General features: G+C 43.4%; 1 protein-coding gene across 6 annotated transcripts in view; it reads left to right on the forward strand.

Annotated features, from left to right (window-relative positions):
• Window positions 1-25,535, forward strand: part of KIAA0825 (KIAA0825 ortholog) — a 785,365-nt gene that overhangs the window by 260,149 nt on the left and 499,681 nt on the right. For all 6 annotated transcript variants that reach the window (XM_075325095.1, XM_075325097.1, XM_075325094.1 and 3 more), the window contains one exon: window positions 9,939-10,129. In XM_075325095.1, the coding sequence (XP_075181210.1) occupies window positions 9,939-10,129 (191 nt within the window). The remainder of the gene's footprint in view (window positions 1-9,938; window positions 10,130-25,535) is intronic.

Genomic DNA, 25,535 nt, shown 5'->3' on the forward strand with positions numbered 1-25,535 from the left:
GGCAGAACATGTAGGCAATAATTAACTCTAAAGGGGGCTTTACACTGTAGCGATATCGCTATCAATTTGTAGCGATAGCGAGCGTGTAAGTACCCGCCCCCATCGCGCATGCGATTGTTTGTGATTGCTGCCCTAGCGAACATTATCGCTACGGCAGCGTCACACATACTTACCTGGTCGGCGGCGTCGCTGTGACTGCCGAACAATCCCTCCTTCAAGGGGGAGGGACGTTCGGCATCACAGCGACTTCACCGCAACGTCACTAAGCGGCCGGCCAATCAAAGCGGAGGGGCGGAGATGAGCAGGACGTAACATCCCGCCCACCTCCTTCCTTACGCATTGTGGCCGGCGGCAGGTAAGGAGACGTGTGTGCTGCCGCATGAGCGATGAACCACCTGGATAAACAACCCTTACTGATTTTTGAGTTTGGGACGACCTCTCCATGGTGAACGATTTTCACCATTTTTGAGGTCAGTGTCACACGCTGCGATATCGTTAATGACGCCGGATGTGCGTCACTAACAACTTGACCCCATTAACGATATCGTAGCGTGTAAAGCCCCCTTAATACCACCCAAGAAAATGGCTAAAGGATTGTGTTGCCTCTGGAGCTACCCAAGAGATATAAACCAGAAAGGAGTGAAGGACTTAAAAATAATCCATCAGCAGGTGTTTGCCACTTAATCTGAGAGCAGTAAAATGTAAGTGCAGAGATCTTTATTCCAGCGGTGTTTAACTTTCTGGGCTCCAAAAGCTGGGTTTACACGCTGCAACATCGCAAAGGACATCGCTGTAACGTCACCGGTTTGGTGACGCAATAGCGACCTCCCTAAGTCTCTGCTAAGTCGCTGGTGAGCTGTCAAACAGGCAAACCTGGCCAACAACTTACCAGCGATCCGGACCTGCAGAGCGACCTAGCTGGTTGTTGGGGACGTTGATAAGCAGCCTTTTGAAAGGGAAGTTGCTAACAAAGTCGCTGAAAAGGATTCACACACTGAAACTTCATGCTGCACAGCGGGAAACAAAGGACCTAGGAATGGTCCTGAACGACTTGTAGTGATCAGCAACTTCCAGCAACTTCACAGCAGGGGCCAGGTCGCTGATAGGTTTCACACACTGCAACATCGCAAACAACATCGCTATTGCGTCACAAAACCGGTGACATTACAGCGATGTCGTTTGAGATGTTGCAGTGTGTAAACCCAGCTTTAGTGTAGTTTTGATAAAATCACTGTTTAATCAGCAGTAGGTTATCATTCGAGGACTATGTTGTAGCTGTTCTGTTTTGTCACAAGTCAGCTTATGGGATCACCAGTGAGGTCCTCTGAATTAGGCCTCTTCAGACCTAATCAAGATCGAGCGCTCGGAGAAAAGACCTGCATTCATGTCAGCATGATCAATTTTCTGTTTATTTAGCTAAGGTACAGTTTATTCAGACCATTTACAGATCAATGTGATATTGTAAAAAAGGCTTCTAGCTGGACTTTACAAGTTGCTCATATGACCTTTAAGTTTTAGCAAAACAAAAATGTAGAGTCATGCATATGAGATAAGAAGAAAAGAAGAACATTTAGAGACAATAATAATCCTTGAGCTTGTCTCTCATTCTGAAGGCTCCATAATGACTATGAACTACCACCAGATATACTTACTAATGGAACAATAAAATATCTTTAATTAAGAAATAGAGAAACTATTAACCCTTCTATATCAATTTCCCCCTTTTGTAAATGGTATAACCTTCACTACAGGGTCAGTAGGCGTCCAAACAGGAGCTGCTGGCTCATGGGCCTAATACCCATGAGGGGTCTTACTACCACTTCACCCATCCACCCTCAGTGTGGACACCTACTCCCGGTCAGCAGAGGCCATTTGGGGTCCGTAATAAACTACAGAGGGTTCAATACTGGAACTTTTAGCACATACATTATTCAGTAGTTTAGGTAATGCATATATCCATGCTTTTACAGATATATAAAGTAATAGACAGAACAACAATATTTGCAGTGTTTTATGAGCACACCACGTATTGTTCATTTGTTTTCCGGTCATACCCGAGATACAGCTACCCCGCTCCCTCCTAAATGTCCCTCTAATAAATGATGATGTACAGCCCTCAATACCCTTCTGATATACTGTCTCATTGTCCTTGGTTAAGTCATGTGTATGTATATAGAAACAGTTATTGTCTTTTCCACAATTTCCAACACCATTGTATTGAAGACTGAACCATAATCCATCATGGGGAATGGGGCCCGAATGAGGAATCTTAGTCTTTATTTTGGCAATTATGCCCTTGTCTGAATCGTATTCCATCCACCACGAGTATCCATCGGGCCGTGTGATATTTAGCTGGAACCAGGGTTTAGTGCCCCATCCAACTATAGTCAATGTAGCAGATACATCACAAGGTACATCTTCTCCCAAAAATCTAGATTGAGTCCAGGTTTCATTATGTATACAGTCTGGTACCAATACCTCCTGTGGTTCCAGAGGTAAGGCTAAATAAGGCATAGTCTTTGAAGAAATAGGACTGTGTGTGCAGATCCAACAGTCTTTTGGCTTTTCTCCTTCCATGTCCTCAGTAAGAGAAATATGGTGGCGAATGAGTTTATTATCCCAGTCCATATTTAAAAGTTCGCTCAGTGTCTTTGTTTGGTGCAGCAACCCTGCTACACCTAGCAGGATAATTAGCAAAACTGTCATTCTGCCGGTGGAGTGACCTTTTTACAGTGACTGGCGTGGATCCAGGTGGGTTTTCCCTCAAGTTTCACTGAGGTGGATGTGGTTAGCTGGACTTGGAATGGGCCATCAAAGCGTGGATCTAGGCTCCTTCTCACGTGTCTGCGCACGACCACCAAATCACCTGGATTCAGCTGATGCACATCTGCACTTGCATTGGGATCTGGAATGGATGAAAAGACATGTTTATGCACCACATTAAGTCTTTCCTGTAAGGCCTGGACGTAAGCTGTCATAGTGCCGTGTTGCATCTGTAATACTTGTGGAAAGTACAGACCTGTTTTTGGGGCACTACCAAAAAGGACTTCAAAAGGAGACAAGCCTGTCTTTCTATTTGGAGTGTGTCTGACTGAAAAGAGTGCCAGGGATAAGCACTCTACCCAATTCTTTCCTGTCTCTGCCATGGCCTTTTGAATTTTTAGTTTAAGTGTCCCGTTTAATCTCTCTACTTTTCCACTGCTCTGCGGATGATAAGGGGTATGGAATGCCTGCTCTATTCCCAGGGCCTGCATAATGTCCCTCATTATTTCTCCAGTGAAGTGTGTACCCCTGTCACTTTCTATGGCTTCTGGGATGCCATACCGACAGACTAGTTCCTTCATCAGTTTATCTGCAGTTGTTTTAGCATCTGCACATTTTACTGGATAGGCCTCAACCCATCCTGAGAAGAGATCTACATATACCAGGACGTATTCATACACTCCTACCTTGGGTAGTTGTATGTAGTCTTTTTGCAGTCGTTGAAACAGGTAGAGCGGTCTGGGTGTTGCTTTCTTAGGGACTTTTACTGTTTTACCTTGTGTTGTGCGCAGATAATGCAGGATTGTACGTGTTTGGAGGCTATGTAACTGAAGCCAGGAGCGATCCAGAAGGCATTCACCTGGTTACACATGTGACTTTTTGAGGCGTGAGCGGGGCCATGTGTTGCTTGTACCATCATAGGGAACAGGGACCTTGGTAAACACAACCTATCCTTACTTTCCCATACTCCATTTGAGTTCAGCCCAGCTCCCATTTTCCCCCAGTGTTCCTTCTCTATTTGGGCAGCCTGATGCTGGAGGGATTTCAGGACATCCAGACTCACTGTGGCTGTGACTTGCTGACTCCCTGCCACTATCCTCTGATCCCTAGGCCTCTTTGCCGCTGCTTTCGCAGCCGCATCCGCCCTTCTATTGCCCGCTAACTCCAGTGAGTCACCTTTTGTGTGTGCTTTCATCTTAATGATGCCAACCTGGACTGGTAACATTAGTGCCTCCATTAACCGTTTTACCAATTCTGCATTTTTAATAGGCTTACCAGCTGACGTAAGAAAAGCTCTACTTCTCCAGATAGGGCCAAAATTATGACAGATCCCAAATCCATAAGGCTCTACACGCCTCAATGAGCGCTGTTAGCTCCGCCTCCTGCGCGGACATGTGCGGCGGGAGTGGTTCAGCTCGGATTACCTCATGTGAGGATACTACTGCATATCCAGTGTAGAATCTCCCATCCAGGTGGTATCTGGAGTCATCTACAAAAAACTCAAAATCTGCATTAGTAACAGGTGTATCATAGACATGTGGAAAACCTGCTGTCTCCTGACTCATCAGCTCTATGCAGTCATGTTCATGTGTCATGTCAAAGTATTCATCCTCACTTGCTACCATTGTCACCAATTCCCCCTTTTCTGAATCTACTGGCAAAAGGGTGGCTGGATTCAGAAAATTACACCTCTTGAGGGAGACATACTCAGGAATCAGAAGGACACATTCAAATCTGAGCTGTCTGGCCATAGACAGGTGTTTTGGTTGGACTTGCACAAGTATAGCATGGATGTCATGCGGGGAGTAAATTGTTAAGGGAAATGTCAATGTGATCTCGCAAGCTTTCCCTAGCAGTACTGCAGCAGCCGCTACAGCACGGACACACGTGGGAGACCCTCTGACAACTGGGTCCAGTCGCGCTGAGTAGTAAGCTATTGGTCTCTGTTTGTCACCATGTTGCTGTGTGAGGACGGCTGTCGCATGCCCTCCCTGTTCTGTGCAAAACAAGAAAAATGGTTGATCGTAATTTGGAATACCAAGGGCCGGGGCAGATACAATGAGTAGTTTAAGGGAATGAAAGGAATCAATAGCTTCCTGAGCGAAGTCAAAGGGGTCAGATGACAGACAATCATAGAGGGGTTGCATCATTTGCGAAGCAGACCTTATCCAAGGCCTGCAGTATGACACTAAGCCCAAAAAGGTGCGCAGTTGCCGGTGGGACCTGGGTAAGGAGAGATTTTGGACTTCTTGTTTTCTCTCCTCAGTCAGGTGTCTTGTACCTTCAGAGATACAGTGACCCAAAAATGTTACCTTTTGCTTACAGTACTGTAATTTTTCACGTGAAACTTTGCAACCATTCTCTGCCAGAAAACACAGCAAAGAAATTGTGGCTTCCTTGCAGGACATCTGGTCTGGACAGCAGAGCAAAAGGTCATCCACGTACTGCAATAGCGTAACCTGTGGATGAGGCGGTTGCCACTGTTCCAGAATTCCTGCCATGGCTGTAGAATAAATGGTAGGTGAATTCATTCCTCCTTGCGGGAGGACTGTCCTCATGTACTGTTTCCCCTCATGTGTGAAGGCAAAAAGATACTGACAGTCAGGGTGTAGAGGCACAGAGAAAAATGCATTTGCCAAATCAATTACTATAAAACATTTGGAGGTCCCTGGGATTTGTGACAGTAAGGTATGTGGGTTTGGAACAATAGATGTTACACTCTCAGTGACAGCATTGACAGCTCTCAAATCATGCACCATTCTGTATGTATCAGGAGAACCTTTGGGCCCTTTTTTCTTGATTGGATACAAGGGAGTGTTACAGGGGGAGGACCTTTGTACTAGAGCCCCTGCTTGCACATATTCTCTTATCTCTGGTCAGGGCCATTGATTTGGCTGGGCTTAAGGGATACTGTTTTGTCAAGGGAATTTCAGACACCAATCCCTCCAGTCCCTTCATGGTCACCAGTTTCCTAGGCCAGAGGCAAAGGAGGAGATTAGGGAGGAGGAGAGTCAGTCTGCTCCCTCTCCTATTTGGGGTTTTTGCACTGTCTGGCGTAATGTCCATTCTGTCCACAATTCCAGCACTGTACGGTCACTAGGTCACCTGGTGCCCTCCCTCTCTGCTTCCACTGTTTTCCTTGTGCTCTTGCATACATAACTGGTCGCTTGCATTTTGTCAGTTCATCCCCCTTAGCTACTTGCAGAAGGTCTGTTGGGTCCATGTTTCTCCACTCAGGTCTGGCTGTCTGTACTGCTTCTCGTAAAAACTTATTCATACCGTTAACGAATATACTCATCAGTATTTTGTCATTAAGGGAGGTTCTGACTTTCTACTCCATGTCTGCCCACTTCAGCTGTAACCTCAAAACGTATGTCTCTATACTCTCCCCTTCCTGCTGTATTACGTCAGTCAGGGAAAGAGGGAAAGGTTGGTCTTCAGGGTCAGATAACTGTTTTCTTTCCTCACCGTCAGAGTAATGTCCAGCTTCCTCCCCAAAACTCAATTCCTTCACTACCTCTGTCTCAGAGTCAGCGTCTTCTGTCATCACATGTGATCTGGTTCGAACAGCATTTAGTGCAATCCGCTTAGGGCGAGTAACATTACACGTAGCACAAGTACTTCTCCAGTCTGGGTTTTTCTGACTACAATGTTTACAAGTCCATTCATCTGGTCTGGGTTTCTGATCATGTGAAGGTAGGGCGGTAGCAGTCACAGTTTTTGCTTTTGGTGCATTAAAACATTTATAATACACTTTACATAACAATAATATAATAATACATCCCACTGTTATTTCTTTACATCCACAATGCTGTATCTCTTCCATCTCTTCCCTGAATCTGTGCCATTTCTCAACATCCAAACACCCACACTCTGGCATGTCTGCCTTTCTGAGTATTGGTCTGATATTTTTCACTGCTTCCTTGACTTTCCTTTCTTGCACTATCTGTTTGGCTGTTTTGGATCCTGCTGGAGCCCCACACTGCACACTGAACAAGTTGTCCATGGCTTCAACTTATTCCCACACAGCCCACCTTTCTGCAAATGCCCTCTCAGTGTCCCTGTACCTTGTCAACAGGCCACACTTCTCCTGGCAAGTCAGAATGGGCTCTCAAGTTGTAGCTGGAAGGCTAAATCAGCATTCACTCTCACCTGCTACACTTGCAGGGCGTATTGGGAAGGGTTAAAAAAAACACCTCTCTCACCCAATAGACCAGATGACTAAAGCAGGAAGGACCAGGTGTGATAGTCCTCTCACCTACTAGACCACCTCCATGTAAGTGGGAAGGCCACACTGCTCTCTAACTCACTAATGATGTGCAGTTGGGTACTCCATGCTGGTCCTTTACAAAGTATTCCAGCAACGAACGTAAACTAGAGTTAAACCAAAACAAACCTCAGAGCTGACTTCTCACAGAGGGCAGAAGACAGAAAATCGCGCAGCTGTTCACTTGCCCCCTCCCAACAGAATAGCAGCGCACAATTTGTTTAGCAAGTGTTATATCAAAAGAATTCTTCGTCCAGATTCAGCTTTCCAAAACATTCCTAATACCCACTGGTATAATACACAATCCCAGCAGAAAATTGAGACTACTTATATACCTTCACAGCACTTGATTCTAGAAACATATGTAACAATACACCTTCCAAGGGTCAGTTAACCTCACATGTAAATAAAATTATCTAAACCGCTCTTGACACTGATGGGGAAAAAAAATACATATGTCAGGTATCCACTCAAATACTCTATATGGCTATGCCCTGTGACATTTCACAACCAGAACATCTTTTCCCAGTCCACAGTATGACCTATAACCATTAAACTTATACATACATATTATTTCACCAAGTCTCTTATCTCAATTACTTGTCACTTGTTATTCAGAGGCTTCTCATCAATATACAACAACCTATTGCCTGCCTACTTTATCTAGGCATTAATATGAAACCACTTATGAACACATATCCCTAGACAAGTGTATTGCCCATCAAAGATGCAAAGATGGCCAAAGCAAAACACAAAACACAGCAATACAGCAAATGTAATTATACAGAGACTGTCCCAAATTCCGTGCTATGCAATCTATGCAATCAGTTAATGGACGGACAACAGATTATCTTATTACTCTATATTTCAACTCTCATTCAGACATGCATGAGAAAAAAAACCAATACTCACTGGTGATGCCAGAGTTCTTGAACCGTGAGTACAGCCTTACCCAGAATATTCGGGAAATCAGAGAGAGTGAAATAAAGTGTAAGAATAAAGCTTCTCACCTTGCTGCAGCTGAAATTTTACTGTCTCAAGAGTCCCCAAAACTTCTTCCGAATAGGCTGGTTGGCCACGGCCCCACGTTGGGCGCCAAAAACTAGCTGTAGCTGTTCTGTTTTGTCACAAGTCAGCTTATGGGATCACCAGTGAGGTCCTCTGAATTAGGCCTCTTCAGACATAATCAAGATCGAGCGCTCGGAGAAAAGACCTGCATTCATGTGAGCATGATCAATTTTCTGTTTATTTAGCTAAGGTACAGTTTATTTATACCATTTACAGATCAATGTGATATTGCAAAAAAGGCTTCTAGCTGGACTTTACAAGTTGCTCATATGACCTTTAAGTTTTAGCAAAACAAAAATGTAGAGTCATGCATATGAGATAAGAAGAAGATAAGAAGAACATTTAGAGACAATAATAATCCTTGAGCTTGTCTCTCATTCCGAAGGCTCCATAATGACTATGAACTACCATCAGATATACTTACTAATGGAACAATAAAATATCTTTAATAAAGAAATAGAGAAACTATTAACCCTTCTATATCAACTACTTGCTTGGTGCGCTGACAGGTAGTCCAGCATATTCATGAGCTCTGTATAACTGCTAGATCTGCAGCAGAGAAAACATTGATTTTATCAAAATGACAGCAAACAGCTCAGTAAGTGACACATCTCTGGCATCAGTATATCTGCCCCTACGTTATGCTGCTCTCAGATGGGGAAGCAAAAACCTATTGGCAGATTACCTTTAAACCTTATGCATTTTGCCCAAACAATGGCTTGTTCAGGGGTCAGCATGTTGGTGAGCCCTGAGGAAGCCACATTTGATGGCAGAATGCATTTGTTTTATCCCTGTTTAATCCACAATTATTTAGTGGTTATCTTCAGTATTTTCAACTGTTTTCGGTTTGGTTGTAGGTGCCTGTAATACACAAGTCCCTTGTTCTGATGGTTTAGCCATACTCTGTAGCAGTGTGGAACTACATCCATACATACATTATTATTTTGGTGATTCCTTCTCTAATTGTTTATGTAAACAGTAGTCGTTGATGGGATATTGACTTGTAGGATATCTACCCTCAATAGTGAGGGTTAACTTGCATAATTTTCTTTCCAGAAAGTATTGCCGAACCTATAGCACAACACCATTTGACAACCTCCATTAGGAGAAGCCATACCCCATTGTTCCCAATGTAACAAGCATTATAGGATGGTACCTCTGCTCTAGAGCAGTCCACAACCAGTGACTTGAAATAAAAAATGTGGCTTTATTTATAGCCCAAGACAAACTGTTGCATTTGAAAGTAACAATTTGGAGAACCTCCGGTCTGGGCATGTTTTTTAGCAGTGAGGCTCCACTCCTGGCTCCTCCATCGAAGCTCATGTAAGCCTTTCTCTGTATTTCCGAGCCAATTGGGTAGCATTGCTGTCTGATGATATATTTTGCCTGAAGAAGTGATATGTTACAAATTGATTAATTACTAAAGAACAGGACAGAAACAGTAATGGCTGCTTTAGACACTATGGTTCGCACTTGTTCGAGAACATTGTAAAATGTAAAAATGTCATTGGCGCTGAATCAACATCTCTTGAAATTCAGGGGCAATTCTGTTTTCAAGTGTAGATTAATCTGACATAACCTCCTTGGGATATGCTGACAGACTATCCCATTGGAAAAAAAAATGTGGTTCTTAGGCAATCAGTTCCTAGCGACTAAACTATAAGATATGACTTGGCTAATTGGCTCAAAGCCAATTTTGCGGGCACACCTTTCTGAACCCAAAGTTCAGATGTCAACATCACTTTTCATGATATTTCCATTGCTTTTATTACTTCATTGAATTCATACATTTTTTAATCTGTTTTTATGCTAATGTTTCCAATAATTTTTATTTATCAAGGGGGAACGTTGTTCATTTTCCATCCAGATGTGGCATTACTTCTGCAGTGGACTCCGCCATGATCTCTGGACCATTGTACCACCATTTCATGGACACAAGATTTTTTCAGAAGTTCTGGAGCAAACATTAGCGTTGCTAACCTTCAGATACTCCCAGGTTCACCCTAACTACAAGCGGGCATCACAGATAAGGTAAAATGAATTATTTCCACATTCTACAATTATTATTTTGAAAGAAGCAATATAAAGTCAATATGTTTAAAGGGAACAGCCACCTTTGCTTATTTGCATCTAATATGATAATTATGGAAAGATGCAGCTGCTTTAAATTAAAAATTTATTGCTCTTAATGTAATAATTACATGCAGACCTATGTGTCTCCAACATAACACACAGTCCTCAACTTTAAAACTAACATTAAGAAGGAAATATTGTGGAATTATGGAAATTCTATTAATGTGAATGATAAAAAATTTTCAAAATAGCTCGATTTATTCAGTATCGAGTATGAGGCCATGCAAAGACATACACGCACCTATATGCTTTATGATGCTATTAATGAGGTTATTAATGGTTGTTTGAGGAATTTTTTGACACGCTAAATTAACTTGGGTTCACAAATCATCAAGATCCGCTGCTGGAACCTCTTTTGCAATTTCCAACCAATGACATCCTAGATGTGCTCAATGGGGGACAAATCCGGAAACTCTACTATCCATGTGTAATGCTTGTCACTACCTCATGGATTCGCATGAGCAGAAGGGTAGTCAGGAAACCCGGGGTCTGGTAACAGGAGGTCACATATAATCATAAGGGGTAAAAAGGGGCGTAGTCAGGTCACAATACGAGGGTCAAAATACCAAAAAAGCATGTAGTAAAGGGAGCAAGCAAAGACGTCCAATAACAGTCCGGGGTCAGAATACCAAGATCAGAATACAAGCAGACACACAAGCTATAGCAGCACAGCAGAGCCAGACAATTAAACTGGCAGATTTCTGGGGGAGCATGCTTAGTAAAGAGGCCTAAGCAATTACCCAGAAGGTGGAACAGCTGAGTAACCAGCACCTCCCAAAACCAACCTGGACTCCTGTGTAGTAACCAGGTTGCCAATTCAGTGTCAAGAGTGGCACTGCAGAGCATCTCCAATGGCAAAATGCTCTGCACAAAGGAATAGAGACACTACCAGATCTGTAAGCGCCGCAGAGCATCTTCAAGTCAGTGAGAAACTGTGCACAGAGAATCTTGACACCATGTTGGCACATTTAGTTCATGCTGTTAGCTTCCAAAAGCATAAGCAATACGTGGCCTGGTGTTGTGTTTGAAAGATGGTTCTTGGGGCACTTTGGCGAAATTGGCATACTACTGGTCCCACCACCAAATCAAGGTGCTAATCTGTTAGAGCTACCATACACCCCACTCAATAATGCAAACAGTAGGACTGGTATGACGTTAACCCATGAAGGCATCTTCATGGTTTTGCCAACTTGGTTTCTGGACAAATCTTCATCTATCATTGCAAAACGTGGGACTCGTTGCAAAAAAGGATAGACTTCTATTCCAGCCTCTATTGCCATCTGGATCTGCACCATAATAACATTTGACAATGGTAGTATGAGGTCAATTTAATATCTGTAGTTGGATGCATTGTTTACGGCCCAATGTAATGTACATGCCTTCTGATAGTCTGTGTAGACACTGCTTTGTGCCTTATGCCGGCATCACACGGGACGATATATAGTGCGATCGCATGAGCGATCGCACCCGCCCCCGTCGTTTGTGCGTCACGGGCAATTCATTGCCCGGGGCGCACAAAGTCGGTAACCGCCGTCACAGTACTTACCTCCCGCACGACCTCGCTCTGGGCGGCGAACATCCTCTTCCTGAAGGGGGAGGGACGTTCGGCGTCACAGCAACGTCACACAGCCGCCAGCCAATAGAAGCAGAGGGGCGGAGATGAGCGGGACGTAAACATCCCGCCCACCTCCTTCCTTCCGCATAGCCGGCGGGACGCAGGTAAGCTGCAGTTCATCGTTCCCGGGGTGTCACACGGAGCGATGTGTGCTGCCCTGGGTACGATGAACAACCGGCGCAGAGAAGAAGAAACGACTTTTTGAACATGAGCAACGTGTCAACGAACAACGATAAGGTGAGTATTTTTGCTCGTTCTTCGTCGCTCGTAGCTGTCACACGCTACGATATATCAAAAGATGCCGGATGTGCGTCACTTACGATGTGACCCCGCCGACATATCGCCCGATATATCGTACCGTGTGACGCAGGCATTAGGCATGGTACATTACATCTATTTCCACTTGCTGAACAGGATTGTTAAATTGTGGAACCAGTGGTACAACCATTTCTCCAAAGTGTCCCAGGAACCATTTTTCAACACAATGACTCCAGGCCTCATGGTACTGTAAGCAGCCTGTGTGGAATAAACATGCTGCCATGTTCTGCATCATCTCCGGGTCTGTCTACCATCTAGCACACATCTGTGAGGTCATTGTTCAGTGATTGCAAAGGAATCTGACAGCAGTGGATGTCAATGATTTGCGTGCCAAGTTTCATAATTTTTAAGGTTGAATGTAGACATAAATCATTGAATTCAACCTATAACCTAACATGTTAATCCAGAGAAAGAGAGAAATCCCAGGAGGCAGATGATAATTGCCCCATATGAGGGTAAAACGTCTTCCCAGCTCTTCATCTAGCAATCAGACAAGTTCCATGGATCAATGTCTCATAACCTGTAATATAATATATTTAAAGAAATGCCTCCAGGCCTCCTTGTACTTCTGTAGTGAATCAACCATTACATCATTTGGCAGAGAGTTCCATAGTCTTACTGCTCTTACAGTAATGAATCGCCGCCTGTGATTCTGGTTAAACCTTTTTACCTCCTTTTACTGTTGCATGCCTAGGTATAAAAAGATCATTCAAAAATTGTTTATTTCCTTTCTGTGTATTGGAACAATGCAAAAAAAGCCCAAAACAACTGAGGAAAAAAAAGGCAAATTGGACATAATTTCACACAAAACCCCAAAAGTGTTCCGGACAAATTTGTTGGCACCCTTAACTTAATATTTCAATAAATAACTACAATCAATAAGCTTCTTACACCTCTCAACTGAAATATTTGACCACTCTTCTTTTGCACACTGCTCCAGGTCTTTCATATTTGAAGGCGCCTTCTTCCAACAGCAATTATAAGATATCTTCACAGGTGTTCAATGGGATTTAGCTCTGGAATCATTGCTGCCACTTGAGAACTCTCAGAACTCTCCAGTGCTATGTTTCAATCCATTTCTGTAGGCTTATTGAAGTATGTTTTGGGTCACTGTGCTGCTGGAATATCCAGGACTTAGGACACAAACCCAGCTTCCTGACAAAATCCTTTGGTAGACCCCTGGTGTGTATCCTTGGATATATGGCGGAACTTCCCATTCAGAAAAGTCACAAATTAGCCAATGTGCGTATACTGTACCTGGCTCGGAAGACTATAGCTTCGTATTGGAAAAATACTACAATCACGGGTATTGGAGAACTGATTGACAACGTAAATAATATCCTCAGGTTAGAAAAATATGTGTATTAGAAAAGAAAGCGTACAAGACATTTGAAGATCTCTGGGCTCCATGGCTTGACACCCCAAACCTGGCACCAGTGACTCTGACGTGGGCTAGATCTTTGTTAGTGGGCTTTTTCTAAATACTCTCAGTACTTTCTCGATGGGTAAGAGAAATTTGAGCATTCTAATGATATTTAAGGAAGGAAGGAGAGACACTGTTGCTATTTACACTCAGGATAATTGTTTGATTTGATTGGGATAGAACTATTGCTGTCGGAAGCTGTTTTATGCCTTGGCAAAAATGAAAGTGAATATTTTTTCTGGTCAATGGATTTTTATGGTTCAGGGGGGAGGGAGGGAAGGGAGTTGTTTTGGTTATCTACTCATTTTTTCTTTATTACTGTAGATGCAAAAAATCTTTAATATCTTACCTGATTAAAAAATATCCTTTGGTAATCTTCAGATTACATGATGCCTTGCACACAGTCAAGGCACCCAGTGCCAGAGGCAGGAAAGCGACTCCATCTTTGAGCCTCCACCATATTTGACTGTAGGTACTGTGTTCTTTTCTTTGTAGGCCTCATTCCGTTTTTGGTAAACAGTAGAATGATGAGCTTTACCAAAAAGTTCTAGCTTGGTATCCTCTGTGCATAAGACGCTTTCCCAAAATTATTTTGGCTTTATCACAAACATTTTGGCAAACTGCAGTCTAGCTTTTTATGTCTCTGTGTCAGAAATGGGGTCCTCCTTGGTCTCTTGACATAGTGTTTCATTTCAATCAAATGTTGATGAATAGATTACGCTGACAATAATGTACCCTGAGCCTGCAGGACATCTTGAATTTCTTTGGATTTTGGTTGGGGCTGCTTATCCACCATCCAGGCTATTCTGTGTTGCAAACTTTTATCAGTTTTTCTCTGCCATCCACGTCCAGAGAGATTAGCTACAGTTCCATTGGTTGTAAACTTCATAATTATGTTGCACACCAAGGACAAATGAACATCAACATCTCTGGAGATGGACTTGTAACCTTTAGAAAGTTGATCATTTTCAATTTTGGTTCTCAAGTCTTCAGACAGTTCTCTTCTTCTTTTTCTGTTCTCCATGCTTAGTGTCTTAGTGTGGTACACACAGACACAAAATGCAAAGATTGAGTCAACTTCTCCCCTTTTTATCTGGTTTAATGTGTGATTTTTATATTGCCCACACCTGTTACTTGCCACAGGTGAATTTAAATCATATGCTTGAAACAAAGTTGCTGACCTTCAATTTTGGAAAGGTGTCAACAATTTTGTCTGGCCCATTTTTGAGGTTTTATGTGAAATTATGTCCAACTTTTTTGTGTTGTTCCAATGCACACAAAGGAAATAAACATATATATATATATATACAGTATATCGGAGATGATGGGAAAATGATGGAGCTGAATACAGAGCAATCCTGGAGGAAAACTTGTTAATGGCTAAAAAGCATTTGAGATTGGGGTGTGGTTTCACCTTCCAGCTGAACAACAACCTTTAAACATACAGCCAGAGCTACAATGGAGGGTTTAGATCAAAGCCTATTTATGTGTGTGAATGGCTCATTCAAAGTCCAGACCTAAATTCCATTGAGAATCTGTGCAAAGACTTGATGTTCAAAGATGCTCTCTAGCCAATCTCACCGAGCTTGAGATATTCTGCAAAGAAGAATGGGCAAAGATTTCAGCCTCTTGATGTGCCAAGGTGGTAGAGACATAAGCGGGCTTTACACGCTACGACATCGCTAATGCGAAGTCGTTGGGGTCACGGAATTTGTGACGCACATCCGGCCGCATTAGCGATGCCGTTGCGTGTGACACCTATGAGCGATTTTGCATCGTCGCAAAAACGTGCAAAATCGCTCATCGGTGACATGGGGGTCCATTCTCGAATATCGTTGGAGCTGCAGGTACGAAGTAGTTCGTCACTCCTGCGGCCGCACACATCGCTCCGTGTGACGCCGCAGGAACGAGGAACCTCTCCTTACCTGCCGCCGGCCACACTGCGGAAGGAAGGAGGTGGGCAGGATGTTACGTCCCGCTCATCTCCGCACCTCCGCTTCTATTGGGCAGCCGCTCAGTGACGTCGCTGTGACGCTGCATGGACCGCCCCCTTAGAAAGGAGGCGGTTCGCCAATCACAGCGACGTCGCAGGGAAGGTAAGTATGTGTGACGGGTCCGGGTGATGCTGTGCGACACGGGCAGCGATTTGCCATGTCGCACAACCGATGGGGGCAGGAACGCACGCTAGCGATATCGGTACCGATATTGCAGCGTGTAAAGCGGCCTATACTCCAAAAGACTTGCAGCAGTAATTGCAGCGAAAGGTGAGTTTACAAAGTATTGACTCAGAAAAAATTTGTGAGTGAAACCTGAAAAAAAACATGAAAACTTTAACAGGGTGTGAATACTTTTTCAACTCACTGTATATAATCTACTGCATTCTGCACGGCAAAACAAGACTCACACAACCATTTCTAGCCCCACTGATTACATGCCAAAGTGTTTAAGTGTGAGTGAGTATTTCTGCGCACGTACTCATACTCCTTATGGAATGAATCGAGATGTTTTGCACATTTGGTTTTTCCTTTTGTCATCATTTGGATATCATTGCATGTTCATGTCTGTACATCCTGTGATTTCCATAATAACACATGTTTTTCTTATCTGTGTAGCAGCTTCAATGTTGAGGAATGTATATGCCAAGTGAATGTATAAATTAGGAAACATCTGAAACGAAGCATTACTGCAGAATCAGGTTACACAATATTTGTTTGTAGTCTGTTACCATGACGACACAAAGTCTGCAAAGGATCTGAAGACACAAAGCAATAAGAGATTTTTAATCACTAATATTTGGAAAGGTAGTTCAGTCTTTTTTTTACGCAGTAGATAATAAAATGGAGTTGAGCATTCCATTTACATTGTACAGAAATGCTGAAAACTTTGTGCTATAGTAAAAAAATGATGTGAATTTGTTATGAATGCGTAATAAATGCAAAGGTATTGTACACTGAACAAAATTATAAATGCAACACTTTAGTTTGTGCTCCCATTTTTAATGAACTGACCGCTAAAATCTAGGAATGTTTTTAAGTACACAAAGGGCTTTTTCTCTCAAATATTGTTCACTAATTTGTCTAAGGGTGGTTTACACGCTGCGATATCGCTAACGATATATCGTCGGGGTCACGGTGTTTGTGAAGCACATCCAGCGTCGTTAGCGACATCGCAGCATGTGACCGGCTGGAGCGACCTAAAACGATCGCAAAAAAGACAAAAATCGTTTGTTTTGGAGAGGTCGTTTAATTACAAAAAATCGTTGTCAGGTAAGTAGCGATGTTGTTCCTCGTTCCTGCGGCATCACACATCACTATGTGTGACACCGCAGGAGCGACGAACATCTCCTTACCTCCGTCCCGCCGGCAATGAGGAAGGAAGAAGGTGGACGGGATGTTCGGCCCGTTCATCTCCTCCCCTCCGTTTCTATTGGCCGGGCGCTTAGTGACGCCGCGGTGACGTCGCTATGACGCCGAACGCACCTCCCCCTTGAAGGTATTGTTCGGCGGTTACAGCGACATCGCTGACAAGGTATGTGCCTGTGACACTGCCGTAGCGATAATGTTCGCTACGGCAGCGATCACCACATATCGCACATACGACGGGGGCGGGTGCTATCGCGCACGACATTGCTAGCTATAGCTAGCGATGTCGTAGCGTGTAAAACACCCTTAAATCTTTATTTGTGAGCACTTCTCCTTTACCGAGATAATTCATCTACGTCACAGGTATGGCTTATCAAGATTGTGATCAGACAGCATGACTATTGCACAGGTGTGCCTTAGGCGGGCTTTGCACGTTGCAACATCGGTAACAATGTGTTACCGATGCTGCAGCGATAGTCCCGCCCCCGTCGCACGTTCGATATCTAGTGAAAGCTGCCGTAGCGATTATTATCGCTACGGCAGCTTTACACGCACATACCTGCCGTGCGACATCCCTCTGGCCGGCGACCCGCCTCCTTCCTTAGGGGGGGGTCGTGCGGCGTCACAGTGACATCACACGGCAGGCGGCCAATTGAAGCGGAGGGGCGGAGATGAGCAGGATGTAAACACCCCGGCCACCTCCGTCCTTCTCATTGCAGCCGGCGGCAGGTAAGTTGAAGTTCCTCGCTCCTGCGGCTTCACACACAGCGATGTGTGCTGCCGCAGGAGCGAGGAACAACATCGTACCTGTCGCTGCACCGGCATTATGGAAATGTCGGAGGCTGCAGCGATGATACGATAACGACGCTTTTGCGCTCGTTCATCGTATCAAAAAGGTTTTACACGTTGCGATATAGACTGCGACGCCGGATGTGCGTCACTTTCGATTTGACCCCATCGACATCGCACGTGCAATATCGCAACGTGCAAGGCCGCCCTTAGACTGCTCACAATAAAAGGCCACTCTAAAATGTGCAGTTTTCTCACACGGCACAATGCCAGAAAAGCCACAAGTTTTGATGGAGCGTGCAGTTGGCATGCTGACTACAGGAATGTCCACCAGAGCTGTTGCCCGTGAATTAAATGCTCATTTCTCTATCATTAGCTGTCTCCAAAGGCATTTCAGAGAATTTGGCAGTACAGACAGTCGGTCTCACAACTGCAGACCATGTGTAGCCCCTCCAGCCCAGAACCTCAACATCCAGCATCTGCACCTCCAACATCATCTGAGATCAGCCATTTGGACAGCTGCTTTAACAATCGGTTTGCATAAACAAAGAATTTCTGCACAAACGGTCAGAATCCATCTCAGGGAAGTTCATCTGCTGCTCATCGTCCTCATCGGGGTCTAAACCTCACTGCAGTTTGTCATCGTAACCAATTTACATGGGCAAAGGTGCCCATTCAATGGCTTCTGGCACATTAGAGAAGTGTCCTCTTCATAGATGAATCCCAGTTCTCACTGTACAGGCAGATGGCCTGCTGCGTGATTAGCGTTGTGTAGGTGAGCGGTTTGTCAATGACAACTTTGGGAATCAAGTAGCCCATGGTGATGGTGGGATTATGGTATGGGCAGGCATAGGTTATCGACAACGAACATAGGTATATTTTATTGATGCCGTTTTTAATCCACAGAGATACCGTGAAGAGATCCTGAGGCCCATTGTTGTCTCATTTATCCATGACCATCACCTCAAATTGCAGCATGATAATGTTCGGCCCTGTGTTGCAAGGATCTGTACACAATTCCTGGAAGCTGGAAACATCCTAGGTCTTGCATGGCCAGCATACACACCGGATATGTCACCCATTGAGCATGTTTGGGATTCTCTGGATCGGCGTACTCGACAGCGCAATCAATTTCCTGTCAATATCCTGCAACTTTGCACAACAATTGTAGAAGAGTGGGCCAACAGTCCACAGGCCACAATTAACAACCTGATCAACTCTATGTAAAGATGTGTTGCACTGTGTGAGGCAAATGGTGGTCACACCAGATACTGAATGATTTTCTAAGCCCCCCTGATCCCTACATACTGTAAAACTGCACATTTTAGATTGGTCTTTTATTGTGGCCAGCCTAAAGCGGGCTTTACACGCTGTGACATTGCTAGCGATGTTGCGAGCGATAGAACCCGCCCACGTCGGTGGCGCTTCACGGGGTGATCGCTGCCGTAGCAAACAATATCGCTACGGCAGCGTCACATGCAATTACCTGTTCACCGACGTCGCTGTGGCCGCTGAACAATTTCTCCTTTAAGGGGGGGGGGTTCGTTCGGCGTCACTAAGCGGCCGCCCAATAGAAGCGGAGGGGCAGAGATGAGCGGCCGGAACATCCCACCCACCTTCTTCATTCCTCATTGCCGGCGGCCACAGGTACGATGTTGTTCCTCGTTCCTGCGGTGTCACACATAGCGATGTGTGCTACCGCAGGAACGACAAACAACCTGCGTTCCAAACGAGGAACGATTTTTAAAAAATGAACGACGTGTACACAACGATTGATTTGACACCTTTTTGCGATCGTTACTGATCACAAAAAGGTGTCACACACAACGACGTCACTAACGAGGCTGGATGTGCGTCACCAACACCGTGACCCCGACGATATCTCGGTAGCGATATCGTTGTGTGTAAATGGGCCTTAAGGCACACTTGCGCTATAAACTTGCTGTCTAATCAGCATCTTGATATGCCACGCCTGGAACATGGATAGATTACCTCTACAAAGCACTAGTGCTCACTAACACAGACTTTGACAAATTTGTGATCAATATTTGAGACAAGAGGGCCTTTTGTGCACATAGAAAAAGTCTTAGGGGTACTTCACACACAGCGAGATCGCTACTGAGATCGCTGCTGAGTCACGTTTTTTGTGACCTCATTAGCGATCTCGCTGTGTGACACTGAGCAGCGATCTGGCCCCTGCTGTGAGATCGCTGCTCGTTACACACAGCCCTGGTTCGTTTTTTATTGTTGCTCTCCCGCTGATAAGCACACATCGCTGTGTGTGACAGCGAGAGAGCAACAATCCTGAATGTGAAGGGAGCAGGAGCCGGCATCTGACAGCCTGCGGTAAGCTGTAACCAAGGTAAACCTCGGGTAACCAAGGTGGTTACCCGATATTTACCTTTGTTACCAGCCTCCACAGCTCTCACGCTGCCAGTGCCGGCTCCTGCTCCCTGCACACGCTAAGTTAAGCGGTGTGAGCTGGTAACTAAGGTAAACATCGGGTAACCATACCCGATGTTTACCTTAGTTACCAGTGTCCGCAGCTTTCAGACGCCGGCTCCGTGCAAGCGCAGCGTCGCTTGCACGTCGCTGCTGGCTGGGGGATGGTCACTGGTCGCTGGTGAGATCTGCCTGTTTGACAGCTCACCAGCGACCATGTAGCGATGCAGCAGCGATCCTGACCAGGTCAGATCGCTGGTCGGATCGCTGCTGCATCGCTAAAGTGTGAAGGTACCCTTAGATCTTAGAGTTTAGCTCATGAAAAATGGAAGAAAACCAAAAGTGTTGCATTTATATTTTTGTTTCGTGTATAACGAGATTACAGATAGATTATGTTTCAGGAATACAATGCAAAGGACAAACCACTTTTCTGATGAAGCAATACAATAGTAATTTTATAACTACACATCTGATCCTTTCTTCTTTTTGCCTATTAGGACTCATTATTCCTGCATGTTTATGACACTCATCCTAAGGGTAATAAGGATCTCAGGAATAAGTGACACTGATTCTTTAATGCACACTATCTTTAGGAAGGATTCAGCACCTAATGAGGATTTAGTTGGTTCATTCTTCACGACGTGCTGTAGCTGAGCAATTCTTCAGTTGATTTCTACTATACCGACTGTCTAATTGGTTACATAGAATTTGACTTGGGATTAATGTATATTGGATATCAGGGACAGAGAAAAGAATTAAGTGTACAACTTTAATAGGATGGCATATGTATAGTAGTCTAAATGCTTGCTAAAATCAATTTGACTAGCTGTATAATCTGGCTGGGAGTTGTTGATGCTGTAAATCAGGATTTAACAGTGTGTCATCCAGTTTAGTACATTTACTGGACTCTGAGATATATTCACATTTGCAAACTTTCCAAAATTCTATAAATGGTGATGAATCCTGGTCCTAATCTTACAGTTTTGTGCTGATGTTTAACCCCTTCACCACCAAACCAGGTCAGAATTTACGATTTCGACAAGTGTCACTTTGAGGTTAAAACACAAAACACATTCGGCTCTGCTATTCAGCTTGGAGGCTAAATTTCTACAGTAACTGGGGCTAATATAGATTAAAAAAAGTATTTAAAGCATAGTTTTTTTATTGCGCCGCTGGAGTTGTGCTTTAATTGTCCCCTGCCTCATGTCTTATACTCACCTGCTGCCGTCTTCATCTGTTTCCAGCTTCGCTCTGGTCCGTCTTGTTGTTTTGTGATGTGCTGGCAGTGTCTGTGTTTAGTAGGGCGCTCCGGAGGTCACAACTCTATGAGCGTTGCATTCTGGCCTCATTCTGGCTCTCATAGAGTTGCACTGAGACCTTGTGATAAAACTTCTGGCAGAAGATGGCGCCGTGGGATGAAGCGGCATGATAGTAAGTATTTAACATGTGGCAGGGGGCTTACATTTAAAGCACCAAGCCAGAGCTTAAAAACAAAATGCTGGAGTTGTGCTTTAATCATTGTAATGCTCCCACAGATCTTTATTGACTAAAGGGGAGCTCTTATGATCTGGTAACACTGGACGATCACAAAAAATACCATTAATGAGGAAAAACAAAACCACAATAGTAGTTGGAAACTGAGCTGACCGCAATCCCCTATCAGACAACACTAGAAGGAGCAGTGGGATGTTCCTAACACACCTAGACACCTCGTCACTGCCTGAGAAACTTGCTACACCTCAACTATAGAAATGAGGAATTTTAACTTGCTTCGGAGCAGTCCCCAAAGAAATAGCAAGCCCCCAACATGCAACAACGGTGATGTAAGAAAACACAATACACAGAAAATATTTATCAACAAAGGTGAAACCGTGCAAAAAAAATACCAGTCTCCTGATAATAAAAAATACTGAGACCACACGGACTCTCCCCCACTATATCAGGTACTCTTGTGCTAGACACTTTAAACAGAGCTGCAGATAAAATGGGAAGAAACAAAATCACATAACAAATAATCTAATAAAGTGCAAATAATCCAAACATGAACAGAGAGCAAGCTCCCTATCTTGCTGGAGGAACTGCCTGCTCACAAAAGCAGAAAGACAGATCCTCACATAGAAGAAACCAAACACAGAACCAAATGGAATATGCAGAAACACTCTTAAGTGCAAATCCAGCAATTAAGCAGAGAAACTGTAAACTTATGTGGAGTAAATTTAGGCATGAAATAAATGAGAAAAATAGAAGGAAAAACTCCCAGCCATCTTCAGAAGCAGGCAGGAACATATATCTCCGGCCAATGCCAGGCACAAAATGCTCTCCTAAATAGACTATACTGATCTGAAATAGGATTTCCTGGATTCCAAATTAATTCCATCACCTGTCTGAATCACACACTCAAACTCAACTTCACCACCATTCCTGGCCACCAGAGGAAACTCCACACCAGCACCTATTCAGATCACATTCACAACAGGGAGCAGAATATGTGAAATGTAAAATAAATGAAAATTAAAATAAACAAAAGCAGGTTAAAAAAAAAAAAAGCCATATTAGGGAAAAAATACTAATTACAAATGGGAACACATTTTAAAATGTAGTTTCTTAGTCCTTTGTGATCATAAAAATGTGAAAAACAGAAATGTATTTGCTATATTTTCCAACTGATATTGGGGACAAAAATATAAAAAAGCATGAAAATGCCATTAAAATTACACCCCATGTATCACAAAAAAGGGATTAATTGAATATATGAATGAGAATTTTACAGCTCTTTGAACCGCATATATGAAAAACAAGAAAATGAAGGCCAGGAACGTGGATAAATTGAAAGATATGACACTTTGTACATTTAATACAAATATACTGTAGTCTGTGTAATATTCACTTGTACAAACTTATTTGAGTACTATAAATTGAGAGGAATCCAAATCTTAAATTATGGGCTAAGTTATTAGCTATTAGCAAAATATCCACAGCTTTGCTTACAGAAAATGTTAAATTTTTGGTTACGTTTGCTAAGGTAAATTTTCTGCATTGTCTATAGGGATCCAGAACGATCTTACTGTGAGGCAATTCTTATAAATGAGGCCCCAGTTACTTCTGCATTGGTTATTGACAGCTGTTGCTATAATTACACACTTTGGAGCGACTTATCAGATTGCCCCACCTTAGCAACTATATGGTTGCTACCCCTTTAAGAGTGACTTTTTGGGCTCCGTGGCTCTAGTTCTTTCTTTGAGCAAAAACTGTGTCAGCAGCTTCAATGCTAAAAGCTGCACTTTATTTGCTATAGGCAACCAGAAAGACCTTACTGTGAGGCAATCTTTATAAATGAGATGCGGGTTACTTTGCTGTGGCTATAGGCAACCAAAATGATATGACTGTGAGGCAATCTTTATAAATGAAATCCATGTTAGTTTGCAGTGGCTATAGGCAACCAGCACAATCTTTCTGTGAGGCAAACTTCATAAATGAGGCCCCAGTTACTTTGCAGTAGCTGTAGGCAACCTGAACAATCTTATTGTGAGGCAGTCTTCATAAATGAGGCTGCAGTTACTTTTGCAGTGGCTATAGGCAACCAGAATTATCTTACTGTGAGGCAATTCTCATAAATGAAGCCCCAGTTACTTCTGCACTAGCTGCTGCTATAATTACACACTTTGGAGCGACTTATCAGATTGCCCCACCTTAGCAACTACGGTATATGATTGCTGCCCCTTTAAAAGTGACTTTTTGGGCTCTGTGGCTCTAGTTCTTTAAGACCCTTTGAGCAAAAACTGTGTTCGCAGCTTCAATGCTAAAAGCTGAACTTTATTTGCTATAGGCAACCAGAAAGATCTTACTGTGAGGCAATCTTTATAAATGAGACCCAGGTTACTTTGCAGTGGCTATAGGCAACCAAAAAGATATGACTGTGAGGCAATCTTTATAAATGAGATCCCAGTTACTTTGCAGTGGCTATAGGCAGCCAGCACAATCTTTCTGTGAGGCCAACTTCATAAATGAGGCCCCAGTTACTTTGCAGTAGCTGTAGGCAACCTAAACAATCTTATTGTGAGGCAGTATTCATAAATGAGGCTGCAGTTACTTCTAAAGTGGCTATAGGCAACCAGAATGATCTTACTGTGAGGCAATTCTCACAAATGAAGCTGCAGTTACTTCTGCAGTGGTTATAGACAGCTAGAACAATCTTACTGTGAGGCAATTCACAAATGAAGCTGCAGTTACTTCTGCAGTAGTCTGCAGTAGCTATAGGCAACCAGAACGATCTTATTGTGAGGTAATTCTCATAAATGAGGCTGCAGTTACTTTTGCAGTGGCTATAGACACCAGAACAATAAAATGAGGCATTAGTTACGTCTGCAGTGGCTATGGGCAACCAGAACAATCTTACTGTTAGGCAATTCTCATAAATGAGGCCCCAGTTACTTCTGCCTTGCTTGTTGACATTCGTTGCTATAGTTACAGACTTTAGAGCACGTTTTCAGGTTGCCCCACCTTAGCAACTATATGGTTGCTGCCCATTTAAGAGCAACTCTTGGGACACCGTTGCTTTAATTCTTTAAGTCTTTTTTGGAAAAAAACTGTAGTTTTGCATTCAACAGACACACATTTTCTCTTTTATTTCTATAGAGCCTAAATCGGAGAGACCAAATCTTGTGAGGGTGAGATTTTGCGTTTTAATGTTTGCAGTATTTTTAGTTTGGTATTAAAGATGGGCGGTCCAAAATTTCCCTCAAGTCGGGTAAAAATAGTGGTTTTGTTTTCAATGGGCTACCGCACACAGATTATACTGGTATATTAACCCCTTTTACAATGGAAATGTAGCCTCCAGGCTGAATAGCAGAGCTGATTGTGTCTTAGATGTAGTACCTTATGCTCCCTCCCTATACCCAGTGATCAAATGACCACTGGGTCCGGAGGAGGAAGCACTGTTAGCGCTTATTACAGTAAACAGGGCACTTGTTTTTTCTTGAATAATTTCAATTTCCTAGGGTGTTGTCCCCTAAAGTGTGCCTACTATGCACTATAGGTGAGCTTATTGATGGGCCTTAAGCAATCTTTTATTTTTTTAGATTTCTGTTTTTCTTCTCTAGAAATTATAATTATAGTGTAATGGACATCCACAGAAGTCCCCTGTATACTCCATTGACTGCAGTTATTCAATAAATATATCCCACTACATAAAATGCTCTCCACTAGAGCTGATTGAACTGGCCAAAAACCAGGACCGGTGGATCACTGGCTGATTAAAAAAAAGCCTAATCCGCTCCGGAATCCAGTGCCTATATAAGTCAATGAGGACTAGAATCCGGAGATTAAAAACGTTGATAGAAGCGATAGGGAGTAGGA

The sequence above is a fragment of the Anomaloglossus baeobatrachus genome, chromosome 1 (genome assembly GCF_048569485.1).
Source record: "Anomaloglossus baeobatrachus isolate aAnoBae1 chromosome 1, aAnoBae1.hap1, whole genome shotgun sequence".
NCBI classification, from domain to species: domain Eukaryota; kingdom Metazoa; phylum Chordata; class Amphibia; order Anura; family Aromobatidae; genus Anomaloglossus; species Anomaloglossus baeobatrachus.